Below are 22,272 nucleotides of genomic sequence, written 5' to 3'. Positions count from 1 at the left end.
GTGATTAGGAAATATTTCCTTAGGCATCTGGTTAGCCACAGTGGGAAATATTGCTGTAGTCTAGCTAGGCCCTTTGATCTAACCCAGCAAGACTCTTTTTGTACATTTCTAAATATAGCTTGTTAGGCACCTGACTATAACTGACTGTGAAAGTGGGTCAACTTAAGTCTTTTTTTTTTTTTTTTTGCATTGTAAATCACATTGGGCTGGATCGGGTGAAATCCAGCAGGTTCTGGAGAACTGGTAGCGGAAATTTTGAGTAGTTCAGAGAACCGATAAATACCACCTCTGGCTGGCCCCAGAGTGGGGTGAGAATGTAGATTTTGCAATATCCTTCCCCTAGGAGTGGGGAAGGAATGGGGATTTTGCAGTATCCTTCCCCTGGAATGGGATGGGAATGGAGATTTTGCAGTATCCTCCGGGAATAGGGTGGAAATAAGAGATTTTGCAGTATCCTTCCCCTGCCATGCCCATCAAGCCATGCCCACCAAGCCACACAAAGCCACATCACGCCCACCAAGCCACGCCCACAGTAGTAAAAAAATTTGGATTTCACCACTGGGCTGGATAGCATGTTAAAATTATGTGAACAATATAAAATCTGGTCTGGGCACTACTATAACAATGGATAGAGTAACTTGACAAGTTGCCAGTTTTATATTAATTGTAGCTCAGGTTTGCTTTTAATGTCAACCAGAACAATAAAAAATATAAAAATAATTCTGCTTTCTATAAAGCTTCGGCCAAAATGCTACCAGCATGCAGCCAAAAGATTCTTGGCATCTCTTACTGATAATGTACCAATATACAGTAGAACCTCTGGTCACAACCATAATTTGTTCCATAACTTTGGTTGCAAACCAATTTGTGACCTGAATCTAATTTTGGAAATTAGGAAGGGGAAATCGGCCGCTGGGAAAAAAAATGTTAATTTTTTGGTCAGAAGCGTTTGTGACCAGAGATTCCACTTTACCTTTACATGGCATGCATAATAGTTCATAGTTCTAAATAGTTCATAAAACTTTCCTAATCGTTTTTTAACATAAGAAAATGTACAAAATACTTATACGAAAATCTATTTTCTGTGTTTTAGATCCAGTAAAATAAATGAAACTTAAGCTTGTAATAATTATTGCTCAGGGATTGCAATAGATCTGTTCTATGTATGGATGAGTCCAATCCAATAGACATCTCTTCTTGCCAATGTGAATGGAAGGAAATAAAAACTCCACTTTTCTCAGAGATTATATGGTAATAAAATGACATACAGCTATGACCGCCCAACTTCAATTTCCCTTTATATTCTTATTTCTTGTAAGAATAACCTTTATATAAAATTTCAAATTTTTGTTTGAATTTCTGCTGTGGGCTGAAAATACAGTGTACTTATAAAGGTCCAGAAATAGGGGTGGAGTTTTTTTACATTTTGATATGTATCACAATACTTCTTTATTAATTACATTGTTTTTAAATTTTGGAACACTATATATATAGTAACAAAAGTTTCTTTCACTGTGGTTTAATAAACATGCCTTTGTTTCCAGTGTTCGGTACTCAAGCACAAGAGAGATAATCATTATAACAACCACTTCTTTACAAGCTCTCTTCCCATATCACTGACTGATTTACTCTTGATGATATAACCGATTTGTACTAACAGGTCTCAGAAGAATATACAAATGGACTAACTATTACATTGAAAGTGAATATAAGTGGATTAATCTTAGTTTTTTGTTGTCATAGATTATTAGGTAGCATCTCCAGTTGATGTTACAGTACTCCAAATCCAAGGTTATTACAACGACAAGATTCTATATTCTGCTCTTGTTTTAATAATGACCAGTGCAATTTTTTTTTAATAAATTGACTTTTTTGAGTTGAGAAAATACTTTATCTCTGTTGATTAGTGACTGGAAGCCATTTATTTATTTATTTATTTTTACCCCACCTTTATTATTTTTAAAAATAACTCAAGACCACAAACATATCCAACACACCCTCCTCCTATTTTCCCCACAACAACCCTGTGAGGTAAATTGAGCACTGAGAGAGTGACTGACCCAAAGTAATCCAGCTGGCTTTTATCAGTAAAGCAGAACTTGAACTCAAAGTCTCCTTCTTTTTAGCCTGGTCTCTTAACCATTACACCATAAATAAAAAATAAAAAAGTGAATTTGTGATTTATGGTTTTGATAATTAGACAAAATAGATTATAGAAAAAAGTAATATGATGTAGCTTCAGAGAGAAAAATTAAAATATATTTATGTTAATTAGACAAAATAGATTATAGAAAAAAGTAATATGATGTAGCTTCAGAGAGAAAAATTAAAATATATTTATGTGTATAACTCCTGTGAAGAATATTGGAAACCTCTTCTTTATATCTTTTTTTTCTTTTGTATTTTTTATTCTACTTTTTTTTTCTTTTGCACTTTTGGATTTTTGTTTTTGTTTTCTTTTTCCTTCCTTAGTTGTAGTAGGTAGTTTTACTACAATTACTTTGTGTTAGTTTTGAATCATCTTGTTTAAAAGTTTTAACAGAAATTATACACAGTATAAATGAATTTTATTTTTGAAGATTCCACTAAACTCAGGTTTTCATTAGGTTTTCTACCATGAATTCATGATCACTTGTTTATCATCCATAAAGACTATCATTAGCAATGTGAAATTATAATTTTTTCTCCAATGTATTTCACATTTATTGAATTTCATTTGTCATACTTTGGCTTTTGCTCTAATTTTTGAGAAATGTTTGAATTTTTGAACATTGCTTGGCTGTAATTTATAAATCTGACAGTTGTTTCTCAGCCATAGTTCCATTTTATGTTGCAATAGGTTACAATATTAATCCAGGGTGGGTAGTGTTATTTTTTTCATTACAAGAACAATCTATTAATTTTATCCTATGGTTTATATTTTTAAAAATTTATATTACCAATACAGGAGTAAATCCAGTCTTTTTTGTCATGATTTTATAAAGAATTGTTCATGAAATATTTCCTTAAACACGATTTTGGAAATCAACTTTACAATATGCCTTTACCCCTATCTGTTACTGTCATTCATAAAGATCACTAAAAATTAAACAGAAAAGCCATGCTTTTAGTCCAAAATGTCTATGGTTGTATTTAATGAATGCCTTCAATTGATTTAAGTGAAATAGATTATTAATCTAATGGTATTACCATTTTTGTTCTTATTTGGGTTGTTATACTCAACAGAATATACATCTGCATTATGATATTCAAACATTTGGCTAAAATGAGTTTCATAGAACAAAGGCAGATAAATGGTGTTACTTCCTTGTAATTAAAAGCAAGAAGGATATAATTTATTTATTTATTTATTTATTTAATTTGTATACTGCCCTTCTCCCAGAGGGGACTCAGGGTGGTGAACAGCCAAAATTAAAAAACATACAAATACAAAAGTTAAGATAATGAACAATTAGGAAGCTATTTAAACTTTATAGGAAGAGATAAATATGTGGTGATAATGTCCATAATACTTTGGAAGAGTTAATTGTATATGCAGGAAAAGTTATACAAGACAAGTTTTTAAAGAAAAAAAATACAGCAAGGGGAAATGGCAATAAAACCTTCAGAAAATTGCTGGTTTCCTTAAAAATTTGAAGAGTCTAATGTTTTACTTGACAACTCTTCAAGCACTTCAAAGGAAAGAGAATCCTGGGCCATCAGAGTAAATCTCAGTGGGGCTTACTTTAAAGTAATCAAGCAGAGATTGTGCAGATTGTTGGAGCAGCATGAATTCTGGGAAAATAGTACTTGAATATTTCATCAGATACGTTGGGTTTGCTTAGCTTCCAAAAGCTCCTGCAGCAATAAACTCTCTTCCAAGTTGCCTTGGGATTCTTTGCTGCAACAGCGCAAAAAGATGCTTGCCTTTTCTTCCTTAATTTCTGTCTGCACTAGAACATTTAAAATGTAGGAATTAATATTTTAAAACCATTCCTCACGATCAGAGCAGCAGCAACCTTCTCTGCAAATACATTTGGAAGAATCCCAGTAAAATCATCCATGTCATCTTTTCCTCGGGAGAATTTAGTGAGGCATCTACATTCCAACCTTGGAATTATCCACAGCTCTCCTCCTTGCTCCTGCAGTTCTGTTTCTCATCATCTGTCAACATAATATAGTAAGTAGGTGTTACTGCAGCAGGGAAATCTAAAAATAATCTTACGTTTGCAACTAACATGAAATCATTCTATGTGAATGTGAGAGGGTAAATCAATGTTTGAGGAACCCACACTAACCCCATAGTAGGTTCCACATTAAACAGTTTCCTTTACTCATCTAATGGTTTTCTCCACTCTAAGTGCTCTCGACACATCCTTGAATCCGCAGAGAACTACCTGTGTGACATTTAGCTCACATTTTAGTAAGATAATGCTCAAGATTTTGCAGTCTAGATCTCAACAGCCCATGGAATGAGAAATGTCAGGTGTACAAACTGGATTCAAAAGAATCAGATACCTGAGATTGCATTGTTAACATATAGTGGATAATGGGGAAAAAAGGAAGTTTCAGAAAGAAATCTATGTTTGCTTTATGCAAGATACAAAGCTTTTGAGGGTGTAACCACAATAAATTGGTCAAATTATGTTCATTTGATTATAAAAAGTTGGAAGGGACTGAACAATAACAATTCCTGTGTACATTGCCTCTGTTCCCAGCCACTGCTAATCCCCCACATTCATCCAAGGTGATAATGGACAAAAAGTAGTATTTTTTATTCACTCCCTTGAGTTAGAATGGGGGGAGAATATTAGCACTAATACAGCTAAGGGCAACCTAAGATTGGCTTCCTGGTCTAAGGTCAAGATAAAGCAACATTATGGGGCAAGGCAGAAACAAATACATTGTGGGGCATACCTTCATTAAGATATAAGTGTACGAAGGCCCTCATCCAGAATGCAGTTTGTCCATATTGGAAAGAGGAGCAAGTGCCACTTACAATGGTCAGCCCAAATTACGTCAACCCTACCTTACAACTGATACCATCCTATGACATTAGCAGGTTGAAATAGGTATCATAGCTTGGCCAGGAAATTATAATTATAATTAATTAAAATTATAATGAATGCTTTAATAGACTCTAAGGTAGAATATTGTTCTTCCACCTTCCTACTTTAATTTTCAAGATCAGCTTTCCTGACAAGGAATTCAACTTGTAATGGAAAGCGAGCAGGTGGTAAAGAATAGGAAATCAGGAGGAGGTATTCTCTTTTTAGAATAAGAGAAGTCATACCTTCTAAAAGATAATCTAACTAGTTACCAGCCAGCAAACCACATCCCGATAATGCCTTTTAGGTGAAAACTTTCCCAGCATTGCTGCCTAATTGTCCCTTAAAATGCTTTTTAAAAATTATTTGATAGTTTTCCTCCTAATTCTTCATCATTGCAAATCTTAAATTTTAGTTTCTATTTCACTTGCTTTTCTTCTTTTTCTGATCTTGCCACAGAGAATATTTCTAAAAATCCTATTTGAATATTATTGATCTAAACATTTGATTATCCAACTGGTTGGAAGTAAGGATTGCTTTGCTATACATAAATTACATAGAAGTTATTGTTAAACAGAAATAAAGTTAATAAGTGTAATATTTTAAACAAATTTAATAATTAAATTGCAGTATTCTAATGGTCACCATTAGAATGTCACAATCATGTGATCTCAATTTCCAGTGTTCCCTGCCATCTTTTCACAAGCAAAGCCATTGGGAAGCTGGCAGGAAGTTGGAAGTTGCTATAATGTGAGTTTGTCTTAATAATTTGCTTCTTGATGGCAACCGAGACTGCCAAAATTGCTGTTGCTAAGTGATGTGATTACATAATGTTACACTTTATAACTACATAATTTAGTGATGAAAATTCTGGTCTCAATTGCCGTTGTAACACAAGGACTATTTGTATGTTTAAATATCATTATAGTCTATCGAAAAAAGTAAGTTTCTTTCAAACAAAGAGGCATTTTGGAGTATAGGTAGTCCTCGACTTACAACAGTTCATTTAATGACCGTTCAAAGTTACAATGGCACTGAAAAAATTGACTTATGACCATTTTTCACAGTTACGAACTTTGCAGCATCCCCATAATCATGTGATCAAAATTTGGATGCTTGGCAACTGGCTCATACTTATGACCATTGCTGTGTCCCAAAGTCATATGATTGCCTTTTGTGATCTTTTGACAAGCAAAGTCAATGGCGAAGTCAGATTCACTTAACAACTGGGTTACGAACTTATCAACTGCAGTAATTCACTTAACAACTGTGACAAGAAAGGTCGTAAAATGGTGCAAAACTCACTTAACAAATGTCTCCCTTAACAGCAGAAACGTTGGGCTCCATTGTGGTCATAAGTCGAGAAGTACCTGTATTTTAAGTAACTCTCATGCAACACTCAGTTCCCCTTTGTTAACTACCTTGCTATGATGTGTAATTTCTATGGATGCTGTAATGCCAATATTAATTATGAGGGCACAGAATCTATAACACTGTGAAGTGTTTAACAAGACACTGGTGCAACCTCAAGTTTAAAGCAAGGTTGGCTATGTGATATTGTGCTATTTTTAACATGTATATTTGTATTTAATCTTGCTTTCAGAGACGCCCTCTTGACAATTAATTAACTGAGCAACTGTTGAAGCTCTATCCTCTCAGGTTTAGCTGTGACTCTAGAGACAGAGTGTGCTGTTAATTCAATTAAATTTGATGGAATAGGATAAGCTTGTCAGGGATATCACAGCTAGAAAGACCTATTTAACTGGCAATAGATACACCCATTGGCGGGACACAAGGTAAGTCCTTAAAACATATAAAAATAAGAGAACCTTTATAAACATTAAAATGTACTTAGAGAATTATACAGGATATACGTGAGAGAGGAGGTCTTAAAATGCCTAATTTAAGATTGTATTATGAAGCAGCTGCTTTATCACAAATTAGTGATTGGTTTAACTTAACTGAAGAAAGAATGTTAAACATAGAAGGTTATGATTTGTTATATGGATGGCATGCTTATTTGTTATATGAAAAAAAAAGTGGATGAAGTGTTTAAGGGTCATATACTCAGAAATGCATTGTTGAGAGTTTGGAAAAAGTACCAATACAAGCTGAACTATAAGATACCCATATGGGCAAACCCCAGACATGCAATAGAAAATATAAGTATAGAGCAAAAAACAGAGGTGATTACTTATAAAGAGCTTCTTTTTTTTTGGAAGGGGGTAAGATGCAATTGAAATCTTTAGATGAATTAAAAGAAGAAGGGATAATTTATACTTGGTTTCAGTATGGTCAGCTTCAAGCTAGATGGAGGGAAGATCAAAAATTTGGTGTTATGCAAAATGAGGAAAATTTGGTGAAACAGATAGAGATCAAAGCCAGATGCATATTAAAAGGTTGTATAATGTATTATTGGAAATAGATTCAGAAACGGAATTGGTTAAGGATTGTATGATAAAATGGGCACAAAACTTTCAGGAACCAGTGATGATGGAAATGTGGGAAAAGATTTGGGTCAGAAATGTTAAATTTACGCAAGCACAAAATTTGAGAGAGAATTTTTATAAAATGTTTTATAGATGACACTTAGATCCTAAAAAATTATCATGTATGTACCCTAATCTGCAAGCTAAATGTTGGAGATGTGAATGTAATGATGCGACCTATTATCATATATGGTGGACCTGTAAGAAAATCAAGGCATTTTGGATAAAAATTTGGTGGGTGATGCAGAATATTTTGAAAAGAAGGTTGAAATTTACTCCTCAATTGTTTCTACTGGGTATAACTACGGACTGTACAGTATTAGAGACTAAATTGATTTTGAATCTAATATCAGCAGCTAGGTTGTTGGTAGTGCAATACTGGAAGAAGGACTCTTTGCCTACTATTGAAGAGTGGATACTGAAAGTAACGAATCTAGCAGAAATGGCGAAAATCTCAGCGTACTTGAAGGACTATACACAAGAAAGATATACTTCGAAATGGAGAAGATGGATTGACTATATTCAATTTGTTTCTGAAAATAACCTACCCCACACAATGTTTTAATGTAATGGCACAACACCTCCCTTTGATGTTCGATGTACTCGGTGAATGACCTTCGTGCCCTGCGAGATTCCCCCCTCTCGCAGGTTTGGCCCTCTTCGTTATCGAGGGCCTATCTTGATGACGGGCGTTGGAGCCCCGAGAGATGGCATGCGGCAAAGAAGAGTTTGAGGGGTTTTTTAAGTGGGTTTTTTAGTGGGTTTTTAACAAAAATTTTAAGGGGTTCGGGGGGGATTAGGGTGGGTTCTGGGGGAAATCCACTGGGTTCAAGACCAGCCTTAGCGAAGGGCTGCGACATTAGGGACGTAGAACCGGAGGTCGGGGAGGGGGTTGGAGTTCGATTTGAAGAGGGCTGTTCCATCAACACAGTGAGTGGGAGGGGCAGATATGGCGGAAGCTGGGGACCATATCATGTTCGGGGAATGCGCACTCGCTACCTTAGAGCGATTGCGCACTCCGGTCCCCAATGCTTTTCTTGTTCCCCAGGTTGTCCAGATTCTCAGGGCCAGAGCCTCCGGCTGATGTTATGCAACGCCAGGTCCGTTGTTAATAAAGCCCCCCTCATCCATGATCTTATTCAGGAGGGGGAGGTGGACCTGGCGGGCATTACGGAGACCTGGTTGGGCCAGGAGGGGGGAGTCCCCCTTGTGGATATATGCCCACCAGGCTTCCATGCATTTCATCAGCCGAGGGCTCAGGACAGGGGCGGGGGGGTGGCGGTTATTATAAAGGAAGGTCTGGATCCAAGGGAGACCACTGTTCCACAGATAGCCGGATGTGAGTCCCTCTTTGTGAAGTGGGGTCGTGGAGTACAGATGGGCTTGTTGGTCACATACCTGGCTCCCTGCCACGTGGCAACGGCCCTGCCTGAGCTGCTTAACGTTATAGCCGAGGTGGCGGTGGACACCCCCAGACTTGTCATCATGGGGGATTTCAACCTGCCATCTATCGGTGAAACATCTGAAGTGGCTCGAGAGTTCATGGCTTCCATGACAGCCATGGACCTTACTCAGTTAATTCATGACCCCACTCACACAGGGGGACACACTCTGGACTTAGTTTTTGTCTCTGGTCAGTGGTTGAGTGGCCTTGATATAGGGGATATAGCCATCGAACCCTTGTCATGGACTGACCACTCGCTCCTTCGACTAGACTTTCTAACCGCTGCACCCCGCCGCAGGGAGGCGGGACCGACCAGGTGGTTCCGCCCCAGGCGCCTGATGGACCCTGATAGGTTCCAGATGGAGCTTGGGCCATTTCCTGAGATTCTGGCTCATGACTCGGCTGAGGACCTGGTGGCCGCATGGAATAGTGCGGCTGCCGGGGCCTTGGACCGAGTCGTGCCTTTGCGGCCTCTGACCCGGCACCGAACTCACCTAGCTCCTTGGTTCACCGAGGAGCTTAGGGAGATGAAGCGCCGGAAAAGACGCCTGGAGAGTAGTTGGAGGACCAGCCGCTCCGAATCTGACCGAACACTGGTGAGGTCTCATATTAAGACCTACCTAGTGGCGATAAAAGCGGCGAAAACTAGCTATTTTGCCGCTCTTATCGCGTCATCAGATAATCGCCCGGCTGCCCTGTTTAGGGTGACCCGCTCCCTCCTCCATCTGGAGGTGCGGGATGACCCCTTGCAGGGTCGAGCTGAGGATTTTGTGCAGTATCTGTATGACAAAATTGCTCAGATTCGGGCTGGCCTCTGACTGGGTATGTCCGGACGGGATGACTGAGGCAGGTCTTGAGAGCGTTATCTGGGGGGAGTTCGATCCTGTGGCTCCCGAGGACATGGACAGGGTCCTGGGACGGCTGAACGTGACCACATGTTTATTGGACCCGTGTCCCTCCTGGTTGGTACTGGCTTCCCGGGAGGTGACACGAGGCTGGCTCCAGAAGATTGTTAACGCTTCTTTGAGTGAGGGGGTCCTGCCGGCCGCTTTGAAAGAAGTGGTTGTGAGGCCCCTCGTCAAGAAGCCCTCTCTGGATCCGGCTGTTTTGGCTAACTATCGTCCAGTCTCCAACCTTCGCTTCGTTGCGAAGGTTGTTGAGAGTGTGGTGGCGCAACAGCTTCCCCGGTACCTGGATGAAGCTGTCTATCTAGACCCGCTCCAGTCCGGCTTCCGGCCTGGGCACAGCACGGAAACGGCATTGGTCACATTGGTGGATGATCTCTGGAGGGCCCGGGATAGGGGTTGCTCCTCTATCCTGGTCCTGTTAGACCTCTCAGCGGCTTTTGATACCATCGACCATGGTATCATGTTGCACCGGTTGGCGGGGTTGGGGGTGGGAGGCACCGTTCTGCGGTGGTTTTCCTCCTACCTCTCTGACCGGTCGCAATCTGTGTTGACAGGGGGGCAGCGGTCGACCCCGAGGCACCTTGCTTGTGGGGTGCCACAAGGGTCGGTCCTCTCGCCCCTTCTGTTCAACATTTATGTAAAGCCGCTGGGTGAGATCATCCGTGGCTTCGGGGTGGAGTTCCATCAGTACGCTGATGACACCCAGCTGTACATCTCCACCCCAGGCCACCCCAATGATGCCCTTGAAGTGATGTCCCAGTGCCTGGAGGCCGTGCGGGCCTGGATGGGGAGAAACAGGCTCCGACTCAACCCCTCCAAGACCGAGTGGCTGTGGCTTCCGGCGTCCCGATATAGCCAGCTGATGCCATCGCTGGCTATTGGGGGTGAATCACTCGCCCCCACGGAGAGGGCTCGTAACTTGGGCGTCCTCCTGGATGCACGGCTGTCTTTGGAAGATCATTTGACGGCCGTGGCCAGGGGGGCTTTCTATCAGGTTCGCCTGATACGCCAGTTGCGCCCCTTTCTAGATTGGGACTCCCTACGCACAGTCACTCAGGCACTCGTCACTTCCTGCCTGGACTACTGCAACGCTCTCTACATGGGGCTCCCCCTGGGGTGCACCCAGAGGCTCCAGCTGGTCCAGAACGCGGCCGCGCGGGGGATTATGGGGGCGACGAGGCGCTCCCATGTGACACCTCTCCTGCGCGAGCTGCACTGGCTCCCGGTGGTCTTCCGGGTGCGCTTCAAGGTGTTGGTGACCACCTTTAAAGCGCTCCATGGCTTAGGGCCGGGGTACTTACGAGACCGTCTTCTGCCACCAATAGCCTCCCACCGGCCAGTGCGCTCACACAGAGTGGGCCTCCTCAGGGTGCCGTCCGCCAGACAATGTCGGCTGGCGACCCCCAGGGGGAGAGCCTTCTCTGTGGTGGCGCCCACCCTCTGGAACAACCTCCCCCCAGAGTTACGTACAATAACAGACCTCCGGATTTTTCGTCGGGCCCTGAAAACCCATTTATTTCAACTAGCTGGGCTGGCTTGAGTCAAATTTTAAACTGATTTTAAATTGGAATTGTTTTAATTACGGCCAAAAGATTTAATTATTTTAATCAGTTTTTAGATTTTGTATGTTTTGTATGTATGTCTTGTTTTTATTTTGGCTGTTCACCGCCCTGAGTCCTATATTGGAGAAGGGTGGTATAGAAATTTAAACAAATAAATAAATAAAATAAACTGGTGCACAGTAGCTGGTGCTTTTGTCATGGATTTGCAGCAGTGTTTCCCAACATTTTCGGATGGCCATTGCTTAAAATTCTGGAAGTGGAACTCTATACATCTATAAATGACCATGATTGGGAAACACTGAATTACAAAGTCATTAGGAAGGTATAATCTGCTGTTACACAATTTTTAAATTTACTGGTTAGCCCCATGATGTCAAAAATGAAGTAATTTACTTGATTGGACAAAGCAGGAATATTGCCCTAAGATATTTGTTTTTAGTTATTCTAAAATGATGTTAGAAACTCAAGCAGAAAGGTCAACACCATTCATTATAAGTCCTGAAACTCAATATTCAAGCAGATAATAAATAATTATTGACTAATAATTATTGACTAATAATTATTAGTCCTTTTTCCTAATAAACATATTTTTCTACCTAAATTTCCAGCTTCATTCCATCTCCCCTCAAAAAACATTCCACTTGCATGGTTGCACCAATTTCCTTTGTGTATGGCAAAAGGCTAATTAAATTCTGTAATTCTGAGTTTAGGCAGGATTACATAAAGTTGGGCTGAAGGTTGTATTTATCTATTAAAAAAAATGTGCATGAGTAGTCCTTGACTTACTACTTACTTACTACTTGACTTACTAACTAAATTGGGACTAGTTTTTCTGTTGCCAAATAAGGAGGTTAAGTGAGATGTGCTGGATTTTATGACTGTTTTTTTGCCTTAATTGTTAAGTGAATCACACTGTCAACTGAATTTGCTGCCCTCCATTGACTTTGGTTGTTGGAAATTGGCAAGGTTTGCAAATGGCAATCACATGACCCTGGATACCGGAACTGTCAGAAATATTTGCCAGGGGCCTGAATTTTGAGCATGTGACTGTGCCAATGCTGTGATGGTCATTAAGTGTGAAGACCGGTCATAAGTCATGTTTTTCAATGGTATAATTAGAAGACTATATGCAGTTTTTTTGCTAGCAGTACAGCCAGTGCTTCCATTAGCTGTTTAAACTATCCAGCCTTATCTACACCCCTAGTATCCCCTAGAGCAAGGCTGTCAAACTCCCGGCCCGTCACTTGCTGGCCATGCCCACACCCGATTTAGTGAAGGGGAAAAAAGTCCCGATATGTCATGTGACGACGTGAGTTCAACACCCCTGCCTTAGAGATTTACCATCCAAATATTAATGAGCTTCCAAATTGCTTAGATTCTGACCAGGTATGTCATGCAACCGACTTCAAATTATTTAGGATGGATAAAACAGGAGAAAGAACTTGAAAATAATCTCTATGCTTTGGGGAATAAGCATTTTTAGAAAATCCAAACATCATGATCTTCCCTGATGGGGCCCAAATAGCTGGTGATTCACTAAGAAAGGAATCACAGGACGACTGTGGGTAGGTTTTATGAATGTGTTGGCTTTGTGTTTGTATCTTTTTTTTAAAAAAAGCCAAATCTGTTGAAATAATTACCAAGTGGCTACAAAATAAATGTACATTATCATTCTCCTGTTTGCTTTTACACAATTCTGGGTAAAACACGCAGAATACTGATCAAAACTCTCCCCACCCCCAAAGGATAAATAAATAAGCTCAGTTGTGGCTAGTTTGGTGTGGTGGTGAAGGTGATGGCCTAGAAATTAGAAGACACTTCTAGTCTCACTTTAGGAATAAAAACTGGCTTGAGTGACTTTGGGCCAGTCACTCTCTCAGCCCAACCTACCTCATAGGGTTGTTGTGGGGAAAACAAGAGGCAGGAGTATTAGGTGTTTGTCCCCTTGAGTTAACACTCATTCTTTCTCCCAGGTCCTTGGGAAAGACCTGATAGGTGAATACGAATGCCAAAACTAACATCTTGCCGTATGACCAACCATAATAATAATAATAATTAGAAGTATGGGCCACTTAATGCATTTGAATGATTCAAGCTTCAAGACCAGTGGGGATAGCTTCACATTGTACTGCACTATACAGTAAAATTTGCCATCACAATATGCTATGTTATCACCACAGGCTTAAAGAGTGGAGTAGACACATTAATGGAAGATATAACTATCAATGACTAATAGCTGTAATTATCTATAACCATCAGTATTGGAGGTGGAATGTCACTCAGTACTGGTTGCTAAGAGAGAAAGCTTATTGCCTTCAAGACTTGCTTGTGGATTCCCAAGGTACTAACAGCTTTGAGAACAGAATCATTAACTAAATAAGCACTTAGTCAGTGGCTTTTTTTATTGACAAGAAGAACATATACTTAAGTCTGGAAAAATGGAGATTCTGTAAAACTAGCCCCTTTGGACGATAATATGCAGTTAGTTCTAGATGAATTGCATTCCTCTTGAAGGATCAACAGTTTGTGTGCACATCCTGATAAGGTAGCAGCAGGAGCCGTAAGCAATATTTACAAGCCCTGGCTTGTAATTATCATTTTGTAGCATTTTAATAACCATTTTAATTTTAAACAAGGCATCAGTATGGCTTGAAAAATCAACCATGAGTCACAAAATGGCACGGCACAGCAATCACACCCAATTAAAAATTAAAAGGACAAATAAACCCAAAATCCACCACTTATAATGGTGACAGTGATGGTTACTTGGAGTACTTGTACTTGGATATGGTAACAATTATCCATGCTCTAGATAGCTCCAAGCTAGTTCTACTGTAAAATGCAAATGAAATGAAATGCAAATACTCAGTCCTGATGGGAGTGATTGACTTGATGGAATAGTAAGATGTACTCAAATAATCATGTTAGTGTTCTAGCTACCAGTCCATTGTCAAGCCTAACTAGACTTATATACTGCTTTACAGTCCTCTCTTAAGCGGTTTTAGTCAGCATATTGCTCCCAACAATCTGGGTTCTCATTTTAACCACCTCGGAAGGATGGAAGGCTGAGTCAACCTTGAGCTTGAACTGCCAAATTGCAGGCAGCTGATAAGTCAGCAGAAGTGGCCTCCAGTACTGCACTCTAACCACTGTGTCACTGTGGCTCATACTTAGGACCTGGTTGTCTATAAGATTTTAATCCATTCGGTTATTTAAACTTACTAGAGAACTTGTTCTCAAATGCATATCCTTAAAATTGGATGTGTATCTACGAATCCAATTTCTAGTGGTTCAAGTGCTAAATAATCTACCAGTTACATGGGAAGAATAATTTACTGCCATTTTCTTGGTCTGCTATCCACGATTCATCTTAATTTCTGAGAAGCTCCAACCCGAGATTCTCATAATGCAGGAAAGTCTCTAGAAATTCTGTTCTGTACAAGGAAGCATGGGTTTAGATCAAAGATTTATGCTTTCAATATCTAATTCTTCTAATCAGGAAATGGACTCCCCATGGCTCTCTTCTTGCTTTCATTTGTTGAAGAACAAATGTTGGCAAAGAATGCTTCTGCTAGTTTTTCTTCAGTAATTTATAAAAAAGTAATACATGTGAAATATCCCCAATAAATAAAAAAATAAAATAAAATTGTTTCTCCTTTGAATGTTAAAAGGGCTTGGACTTTTTAAAGAGCAGTGCTGTACAGATTAAACATTTAGTATGGTAAATTTGAATTTGAAAATTTTTTTTCTTACAAAAGCTTAATATTTTAAAGCCTTTAGGTTTTTATCAATAACATGACTATTTAAAAAAAAATCGGATAGAAGTATAGATTTATTTAGCATGGCTAAGCATATAACCAATGAACCAGACTGGATTTCCATACAGCAAGATCAGATACTGGAAAAATCCACCCTGGCTAAAAAGAGCATGATAAAAATAGAAACTTCAGCCTGTGAGCTTGAGAAATAAGTTAGGCCTATAATCTCCTAAAGCAGTAGTTCTCAACCTTTCCTATCTTCCCATCATTCATTCTAACAAATAACTTGGGTTCCACTATAAATAAACAGGCATTTTTCCCAAGGATGGAAGGATGAATGGACGAATGAATGAATCTCCAGATATCTGTATCTATCTCTATATAGATAAATAAAGACACACGCAGGCATTCCATGTTACTATCGTCTGAGGTAAAGTGTCAAGTCCTTCAAATTTAAATGGCTAATTCTTTATCTGTCCCATCTGATGTCTGCATACTACTGACTGAGAAAACTTGTAAACTACGAATAGTGTGCTTTTAAAGTATTCTTTCTGGAGTAACTTTTTCACAGACACTGGTAATTTCCTAAAATTAGCACACTAAAAAGTATATGCAAGCATTACAATCCCGTTGTTAGTTTTCCAGACTACTTGTTGGATGTCATAATGCAGCTTCTCCTGTTGTTCAGCAAAGTTCTTCTGACTTCCCATGCAATCTGGTGCGTATCCTTTTAGATGCAGTTCTCATTTAATTCAGTGGAACTTACTTACAGACATGTAGACATTAAATTTTACACTTAAGTATCTGTCCCCGGCCATTTTTAGTATTGCTGTCTTTATTGAAGTGAGAGACCCAAACCTTCCCCCAAGAGAAGAATTAGTTATAAAACCTGATGAGATTTGCAGTATGCTAGTTTTGATGGCTGGAGTGTACTAACCCATAAACCATGGCTTCCAAATCATGTAACATGCATAGCTCAAACCAAACAAAGCATATTACCTAGGACATTGTTCAACCTAGGACAGTCATTCCTGCTTGATATTGTAATATATAAAAATGACACTGCCTTCAAATATTTCACCCCTGAATGAGAATAAAAAGTTCTGAATGTAGACAACTGGATTCTGGAGTGATATTTAAGGGATTGCCAAGAGATAGGAAAGAATTTGTAAATGTTGCTTAGAGAAGAAACTTAAGTTATGGTAGAATGGATATGTTTTTGGAGGGTAGAGAAGAAAGAATGGGGGGAAGAGAGCAATAGAAATATTAATTAGGATAAAAGATAGCAGTGGCTTATTAGGAAGAGGAAGACTCTCAAAGTGCTTTCATATACACAGAAAATATACCAACAGCTTTTTAAAGAACAGAAATGCAGAATTCAATTAGTCAACCACCTAAAGATTACATACAGGAGAAAATAGCAGGAATTGAGATAGTGCTTTTAAAGCTGCAAAAGATGCAGAGTATGTACTGTACATCCATACATACTGCCTTTGATGGACTAAGGTTACTAGACCATATAGTCCACAACTGATGATTTCCCAGCTGAAGAAAACTTCAGGTTTTGGTTTTATACCCAGGCCTCCCCTTATTTCAAAATAACTTTACATATTTGTGCATTTACTTTGTTCTTTGTATTGTTCTAAAAACTTATTGGTTTTGAAACTTACTAAATAGAATGCTAAATAAAATGCTTTTCTGGGTCTTGAGACCATATCCTATTGTTCTTATTTTTATTTATTTGGTGCCTTTGAGTCATTGCTGACTCCAGGCGACTGCCTAACAAGTCTGTGCAGTTTTCTTGGCAAGTTGTTTCAAAAATCATTTTGCCATTGGCTTCTTGCTAGTGTTGAAAGGGACTGGTCCAACTCAAGTCTCCTACTAGTTTCTAGTCTGATTCCTTAACCACTGCACCAAACTGGTTCTTCTTGCTCTTGGCTTATTTATATGGCATTTCCTGAAACTATTCCCAAGGTTTGTGTCTAATGATAATCAGAGCCATCTACAAACATTCCAAGAGTTTTCTGTGCAACTCTTTTGTCATTTTAATGCCACAGAGATCCATTTATATTTAATGCTCAATGAGAGCCCTGTTAAGAGATATTTTCAACCATTAGGTTTCATTCCCTTAATATGTTAAGATTTGTATTTGCTGGCAGCAACATCCACCAACATTCTTCCCCAGATTTTATTGACAGATTTTGCTGTTTTATTCTTTATTTTTGCTTACTGCACTGATTGTATTCCCAGGATAGCTTTAAAGTAAATTTAAATATCAAATCATAGCTGTTTGCTTAATCCTGGTTTTGTAGTAGGTTTTGAAGAGAACTAATATGCTATTTTTGTACTGGCAGGTTGTAGCTTTTGATGCACAAAAGATCAGGTAGATATAGGTTGATAGGAATAAACACCATGAATTAAAACAAATCAGCATGAATAATCTATATGTGTGGACTACATGCAGGTGTTACATCCCACCAGAATACATGTTAAATATTTATAAATTAAATTCCTATTAATTAGCACCTTATATCCAGAAGACATCAAGATCCCAGTATTACTTGTACAATATATTATGTTTACTCTTTTGTATAAAATAAACAGATTGTAGTTCATATAGAATCTCAAGAATTCAGAGAGATTAAAAAGCAAGAAGGAAATAAAGGCTCTAAACATTCTTTATAATCTTAAACGTCAAAAGATACTAAATACGGATAGAAATTTTTAGAATATGGCCATATTCCACTGCTTTTATAACATTTCAGAATAAACTCCTCTAGTTCATGCAGCATATTTATTCCAAGAAATGTGCTCCATATATGTTCAACTGCCATCAATGTACTGTAAAAACAAAATCACAGGTATTGGCCTAGAATACTGAGCTTAGAGTTCCTAAATTTGGATAACCTCGAATGTACTTTAAAGTATCAAAATAGCATTTGCTTCAATTTTGGAAGCTGGAATTGGCCAGTCAAAATAAATGGTTGAAAAGATGGTTTCAGTGCTCTGTGTATGTAGCTTACTGCCCTTTGATAGAACTGTTAATTTTGAATGCACTATAAGATTACTAAGATTTGCAAAAGTTATGCAGATAGAGCAAATGCCACTACTGATACATATTAAATTTTTTTCTGGCTAAAGTATTGCTAGCATATATCATTTTAATAGTGCAGAATTCATAAGATAGTAAATGTGGGAAGGAAAAATGCATAGTGGATTAGATAACTGAGTTTTCTCATTCATGCTGTTACAATGCTGCTCAAATCAAGGGTAATCAATATGCAGACCCCACATATTTTTTTCTTGAAATGTTTATTCCAAAATCCACCCCATTGAAACAAAGTCTCCCTTCAGAGGCTGGTATCTTTTCTTCCCCCTTTCACTTGTGCCTCAGATCTGTGGTAATATGTTTGAGGAAAGATTCTCTAAAACCGTTGTTGGCAAATGATTAGAAAATGAAAAATCCCAACTAGCTTCCCTCCCCTTTAACCCCAAATATTCCCCAACCCTAAACATGTCAACCGTGAGAGCGCAAGACTTGGTTTCTTTTATCCTTAATGCTTACATTTAATTTTGAAGCACAACATTGGAGATTGACTCTAAGTTAGCAACAAAAAATATATATTTACAATTTCTTCAAACAAACAAACAAACCAAAGAAAAGAAAAACACAAAATAACAACCAAACCCTTTTAGACAATAGTGACTTTCTTAGGGAGTTTTATTTAGGGAGCATGTTTTGTCTTCTTTTGTTTCTTTTTTAAATCACCAAGTGATTTTATATATAATTTTTCTTTCCTTTGTGTCACCACTTGCCCTCTGAAGTGATGATCAGTTTAGGCAATGAAGTTTCACAATTACTTTAAGTCTCTTAAGCCACAGTCATTTGAGGGCCATTTCTGAGAAGGCTGTAGGATAATAAAGCCTAAACTCACAAAAATACCCTCCCCGATCAGTCTGCTGATGCTTTTTCATCCCTCTTGCCGCAGGACGAGATTCCTCCCAGACTAATGCTCCTGTCATGCCAACTTGCTGCAGTTCAGCACTTCTCAGGCTGATCAATGCACATGGAGAGTTATGAAGGTGCTCCCACTTTTGAGAAAACAAAAACACAAAATACCCAGAGTGTAGAAAACTCAATGTGGGAGTTATCTGGGCAGATGTACTTGAATCTCCTATTTATGGCTATTCTCACCTTCCTCTTGGAAACAAACAAACAAAAAGAAGCACAAAAAGATTGGTTCTACAATTTTTTTTTTCCACAGGAGCCAATACAACAAGGCAGAAAGTTTCCACTTCTAGGAGATCAGTGGGCATTTTTGCAGAAAAAATTCAATTTGCAGCAAAGCTCCTGTATATTGAGGCACTCTGGAACTCATCACACTAGCATTGTCCTCTTGGCAAAGAAGCCTGCTCCTCATATGGAAGTGAGGGGGGAACCATTGGATTTCAGTAGATCTAAATGTGTCTCCCTCACCCCATCCCCAATAGTGCAGGGGAAGTCAGTCTTCCCCAAGGCTCAGTTGCCACAGCGTTCAATGCAATTAGGCTGGGCAATTTGGAGAGTTATGGGTGGATTCCTCCCCCTCCCTTATTGCTTCAGAAGCAGCAGCAAGGGTGCATTGGGTCTTCCTCCAATTCTGCAACCACTCTCCTCTTTTCCCTTGCTGCACAGACACTGGAGAGCTGCTTTTTTTTTTTGCCATTTGAAGATCAGAGGGGGAGGCAAGGGGGAAGGGCAGTCCAATTTGTGCTATCACTATGGGGAAGAGAGCAGAGTGCAAAGTGTGCATTCAAACCCTGACAAACTCAGACAGCTGGAAGGAGTGTCCAGTCACTCAAGCAGGGGGAAATAAAATAGGGATCCAAAATATTACCTTTCTTTCTAAAGTGCAAAAAGCTCTCTGCTGCCCAAGAGAGAAGTTCTTTGGACCGGCCATTCATTGCAAAGGAAGAGAGGCAGCTAATGGAGCATTAACCCGTCTCCCAGCTCAAGAGCCAACAGCTATTCACCCCCCCAGGATGTAGGCATTTGTTCTAGCCAGCATCTCTAAGGATGCTAATTTCAGCAGACATACGGAACAATAGAGACCATTTCTGCTGGTGTTAGAAATCCCAAAAGATGCCCCTGAAGTCTTCAAGCTATACTGCAGCTTTTTCTCTACACAAATGCTGCTATCTTTTCATAGCAGGAAAGGTAGAACATGCTTGTCTGACACCCTCTCCCTTTTCTGGGATAATCTAGGATAAGAACATGGCTCCCTTATTCTGAAAGTTCCGCCATCCCCTCACTAGCCTTACATTGGGAGATGCCTGCAAGCTGAACCGAGGGCACATGGAGAGACCCTCACCACAAAGCAGGCATCACTACTGCGGACACTGCAGCTCTGAGTAATCGGCACAATGCAGTAGCTGCCCATTCAGCTGCTGGTGAGTGAAAAAAGGAAGCTTAGCAGAATGTGGTGGGCAAGAGCAGTTACTCTCAAGTCTTAGTAAATCTGAAGACTTAGTAACAAATTGCATACCAAGACAGTAAAGAAACAGGGAGCAGAAATGCACCTGTTTTATACTATCCAGGTCACGTTTCCCATAATCTGATGAGGAAGTATAATCTGTTTTCACAGGATTTATGAGAAGGGAAAAAGGTGGAGAGAAAAGGTCATGTTCCCCCTGAAAAAGCGACTACAAAAAATTAAGAGCATGTAGCTGATGAGCAAGCACCCCAACAAGAGCAATTGTCCATCTCTTCTTGCTGCCACTTACTCAACTGCCTGGTGGGATTTTCTGGTTTACAGAAGTCCCAAGTAGAGGAGGGTCATTACAATCACAATCAGGCTGGCATCTCTCCTGACTGTAGAGATGGCGTAAACTGAGGGAGGATCTGCTCTCCAAGAGGGGTTGTCTGGGATCTTTCCTTCTCTTCAGTCTTTCTGTGGCAAATTTCTAGCTGATTTTTTGGATCAGCTTTTCATCTGACAGGCAAAAGAGGCTGTTGATTGACAGGTCTGAAATGAAGTGCTCGCAGGCTTTGCGGGTGATCTGTTTGCAGCCACGCAGATCTATCAGAGTGACGTTAGAGATGCGTCGCAGGTACAGCAGGGACTGGTCTGTGAGCTTATTGCAACCTATGGAAAGTAAGGCAGTATGATACACATAATATTCATTTCTTTGTTTTTATCCTGCCTTTATTATTTTATAAGTAACTTAAGGTACAAACACACATAATACTCCTTTTACACCATCTTTTTCCTCCAGAACAATCCTGTGAGCTGAGGTGAGTTAACAGAGTGACTGGCCCAAAGTCACCCAGCTGGCTTTCATGCCTATTTTGGGACTAGAACTCACAGTCTCCTGGTTTCTAGGTCAGCACCCTCACCACTACACCAAACTGGCTCTCACACTCACTTCTTCAATGTGTAAAAATATTAGAGAAGAAGAGAGATAAATGCACAAGAATACTGAAGCACACATTTAAAGGATAACTCTCCATTAGCGGTTCTTAATCTTTTATACAGTCTGATCCCCTGATCAGTTAAGCATGTAACAGAACAGTTCTTCAAGCTGACACAATTAACAATTAGACGAGCTGTTATGGAATAAGACAAGTACTACTGAACTCTGACCATTTTCTGAAGGATTATTTTCCTTCTGGTGTATATGTCAATTTTTATTGAATGTGGATGTGCAACAATCAATAAAATGCTTGTACTATATATAGGATTTAATTTTAACATACTTCAAATGCATTTCTTAAAAAATATTTATAATGGAATACTATCCAAGTTCAAATACATGCAAGGTAATTTTTACGTCTGGTGACTGCTTTGCTCTATCCACATTTAATAATGCTGGAGGAAAAGTTTTTTGCCATATGAAATATGGAAGATAAGCACCTCGATGTTTCATAGGACTTTGGGTTCAGAAAGATACCATGTTTGTGACTTGGGAGTAAAAGAGGTCACTATCTACTTAAAACTGCCCTCTTCTGCAACCACAGGGCAACAAACCAGAGGTCATGCAGGTCAGTGGTTCTTGCCAGGGTAGAATGCAGAGATGTATTTTTTTAAAAAAAAGAACAATGCAA

The 22,272-nt window shown here is 39.3% G+C and overlaps 1 protein-coding gene across 3 annotated transcripts in view; it reads right to left on the bottom strand.

The window, feature by feature from the left end:
- Positions 1–18,792: 18,792 nt before the first annotated feature.
- KDM2A (lysine demethylase 2A) overlaps positions 18,793–22,272 on the bottom strand; it is a 69,237-nt gene continuing 65,757 nt past the window's right edge. For all 3 annotated transcript variants that reach the window (XM_034420390.3, XM_034420388.3, XM_087881584.1), the window contains exon 22: positions 18,793–21,313. In XM_034420390.3, the coding sequence (XP_034276281.1) occupies positions 21,132–21,313 (182 nt within the window). In that variant the 3' untranslated portion in view covers positions 18,793–21,131. The remainder of the gene's footprint in view (positions 21,314–22,272) is intronic.

This window comes from Pantherophis guttatus, chromosome 1 (assembly GCF_059756535.1).
Source record: "Pantherophis guttatus breed Tessera chromosome 1, ASM5975653v1, whole genome shotgun sequence".
Classification (NCBI taxonomy): domain Eukaryota; kingdom Metazoa; phylum Chordata; class Lepidosauria; order Squamata; family Colubridae; genus Pantherophis; species Pantherophis guttatus.
This window is presented reverse-complemented; position numbering and strand designations above follow the sequence as displayed.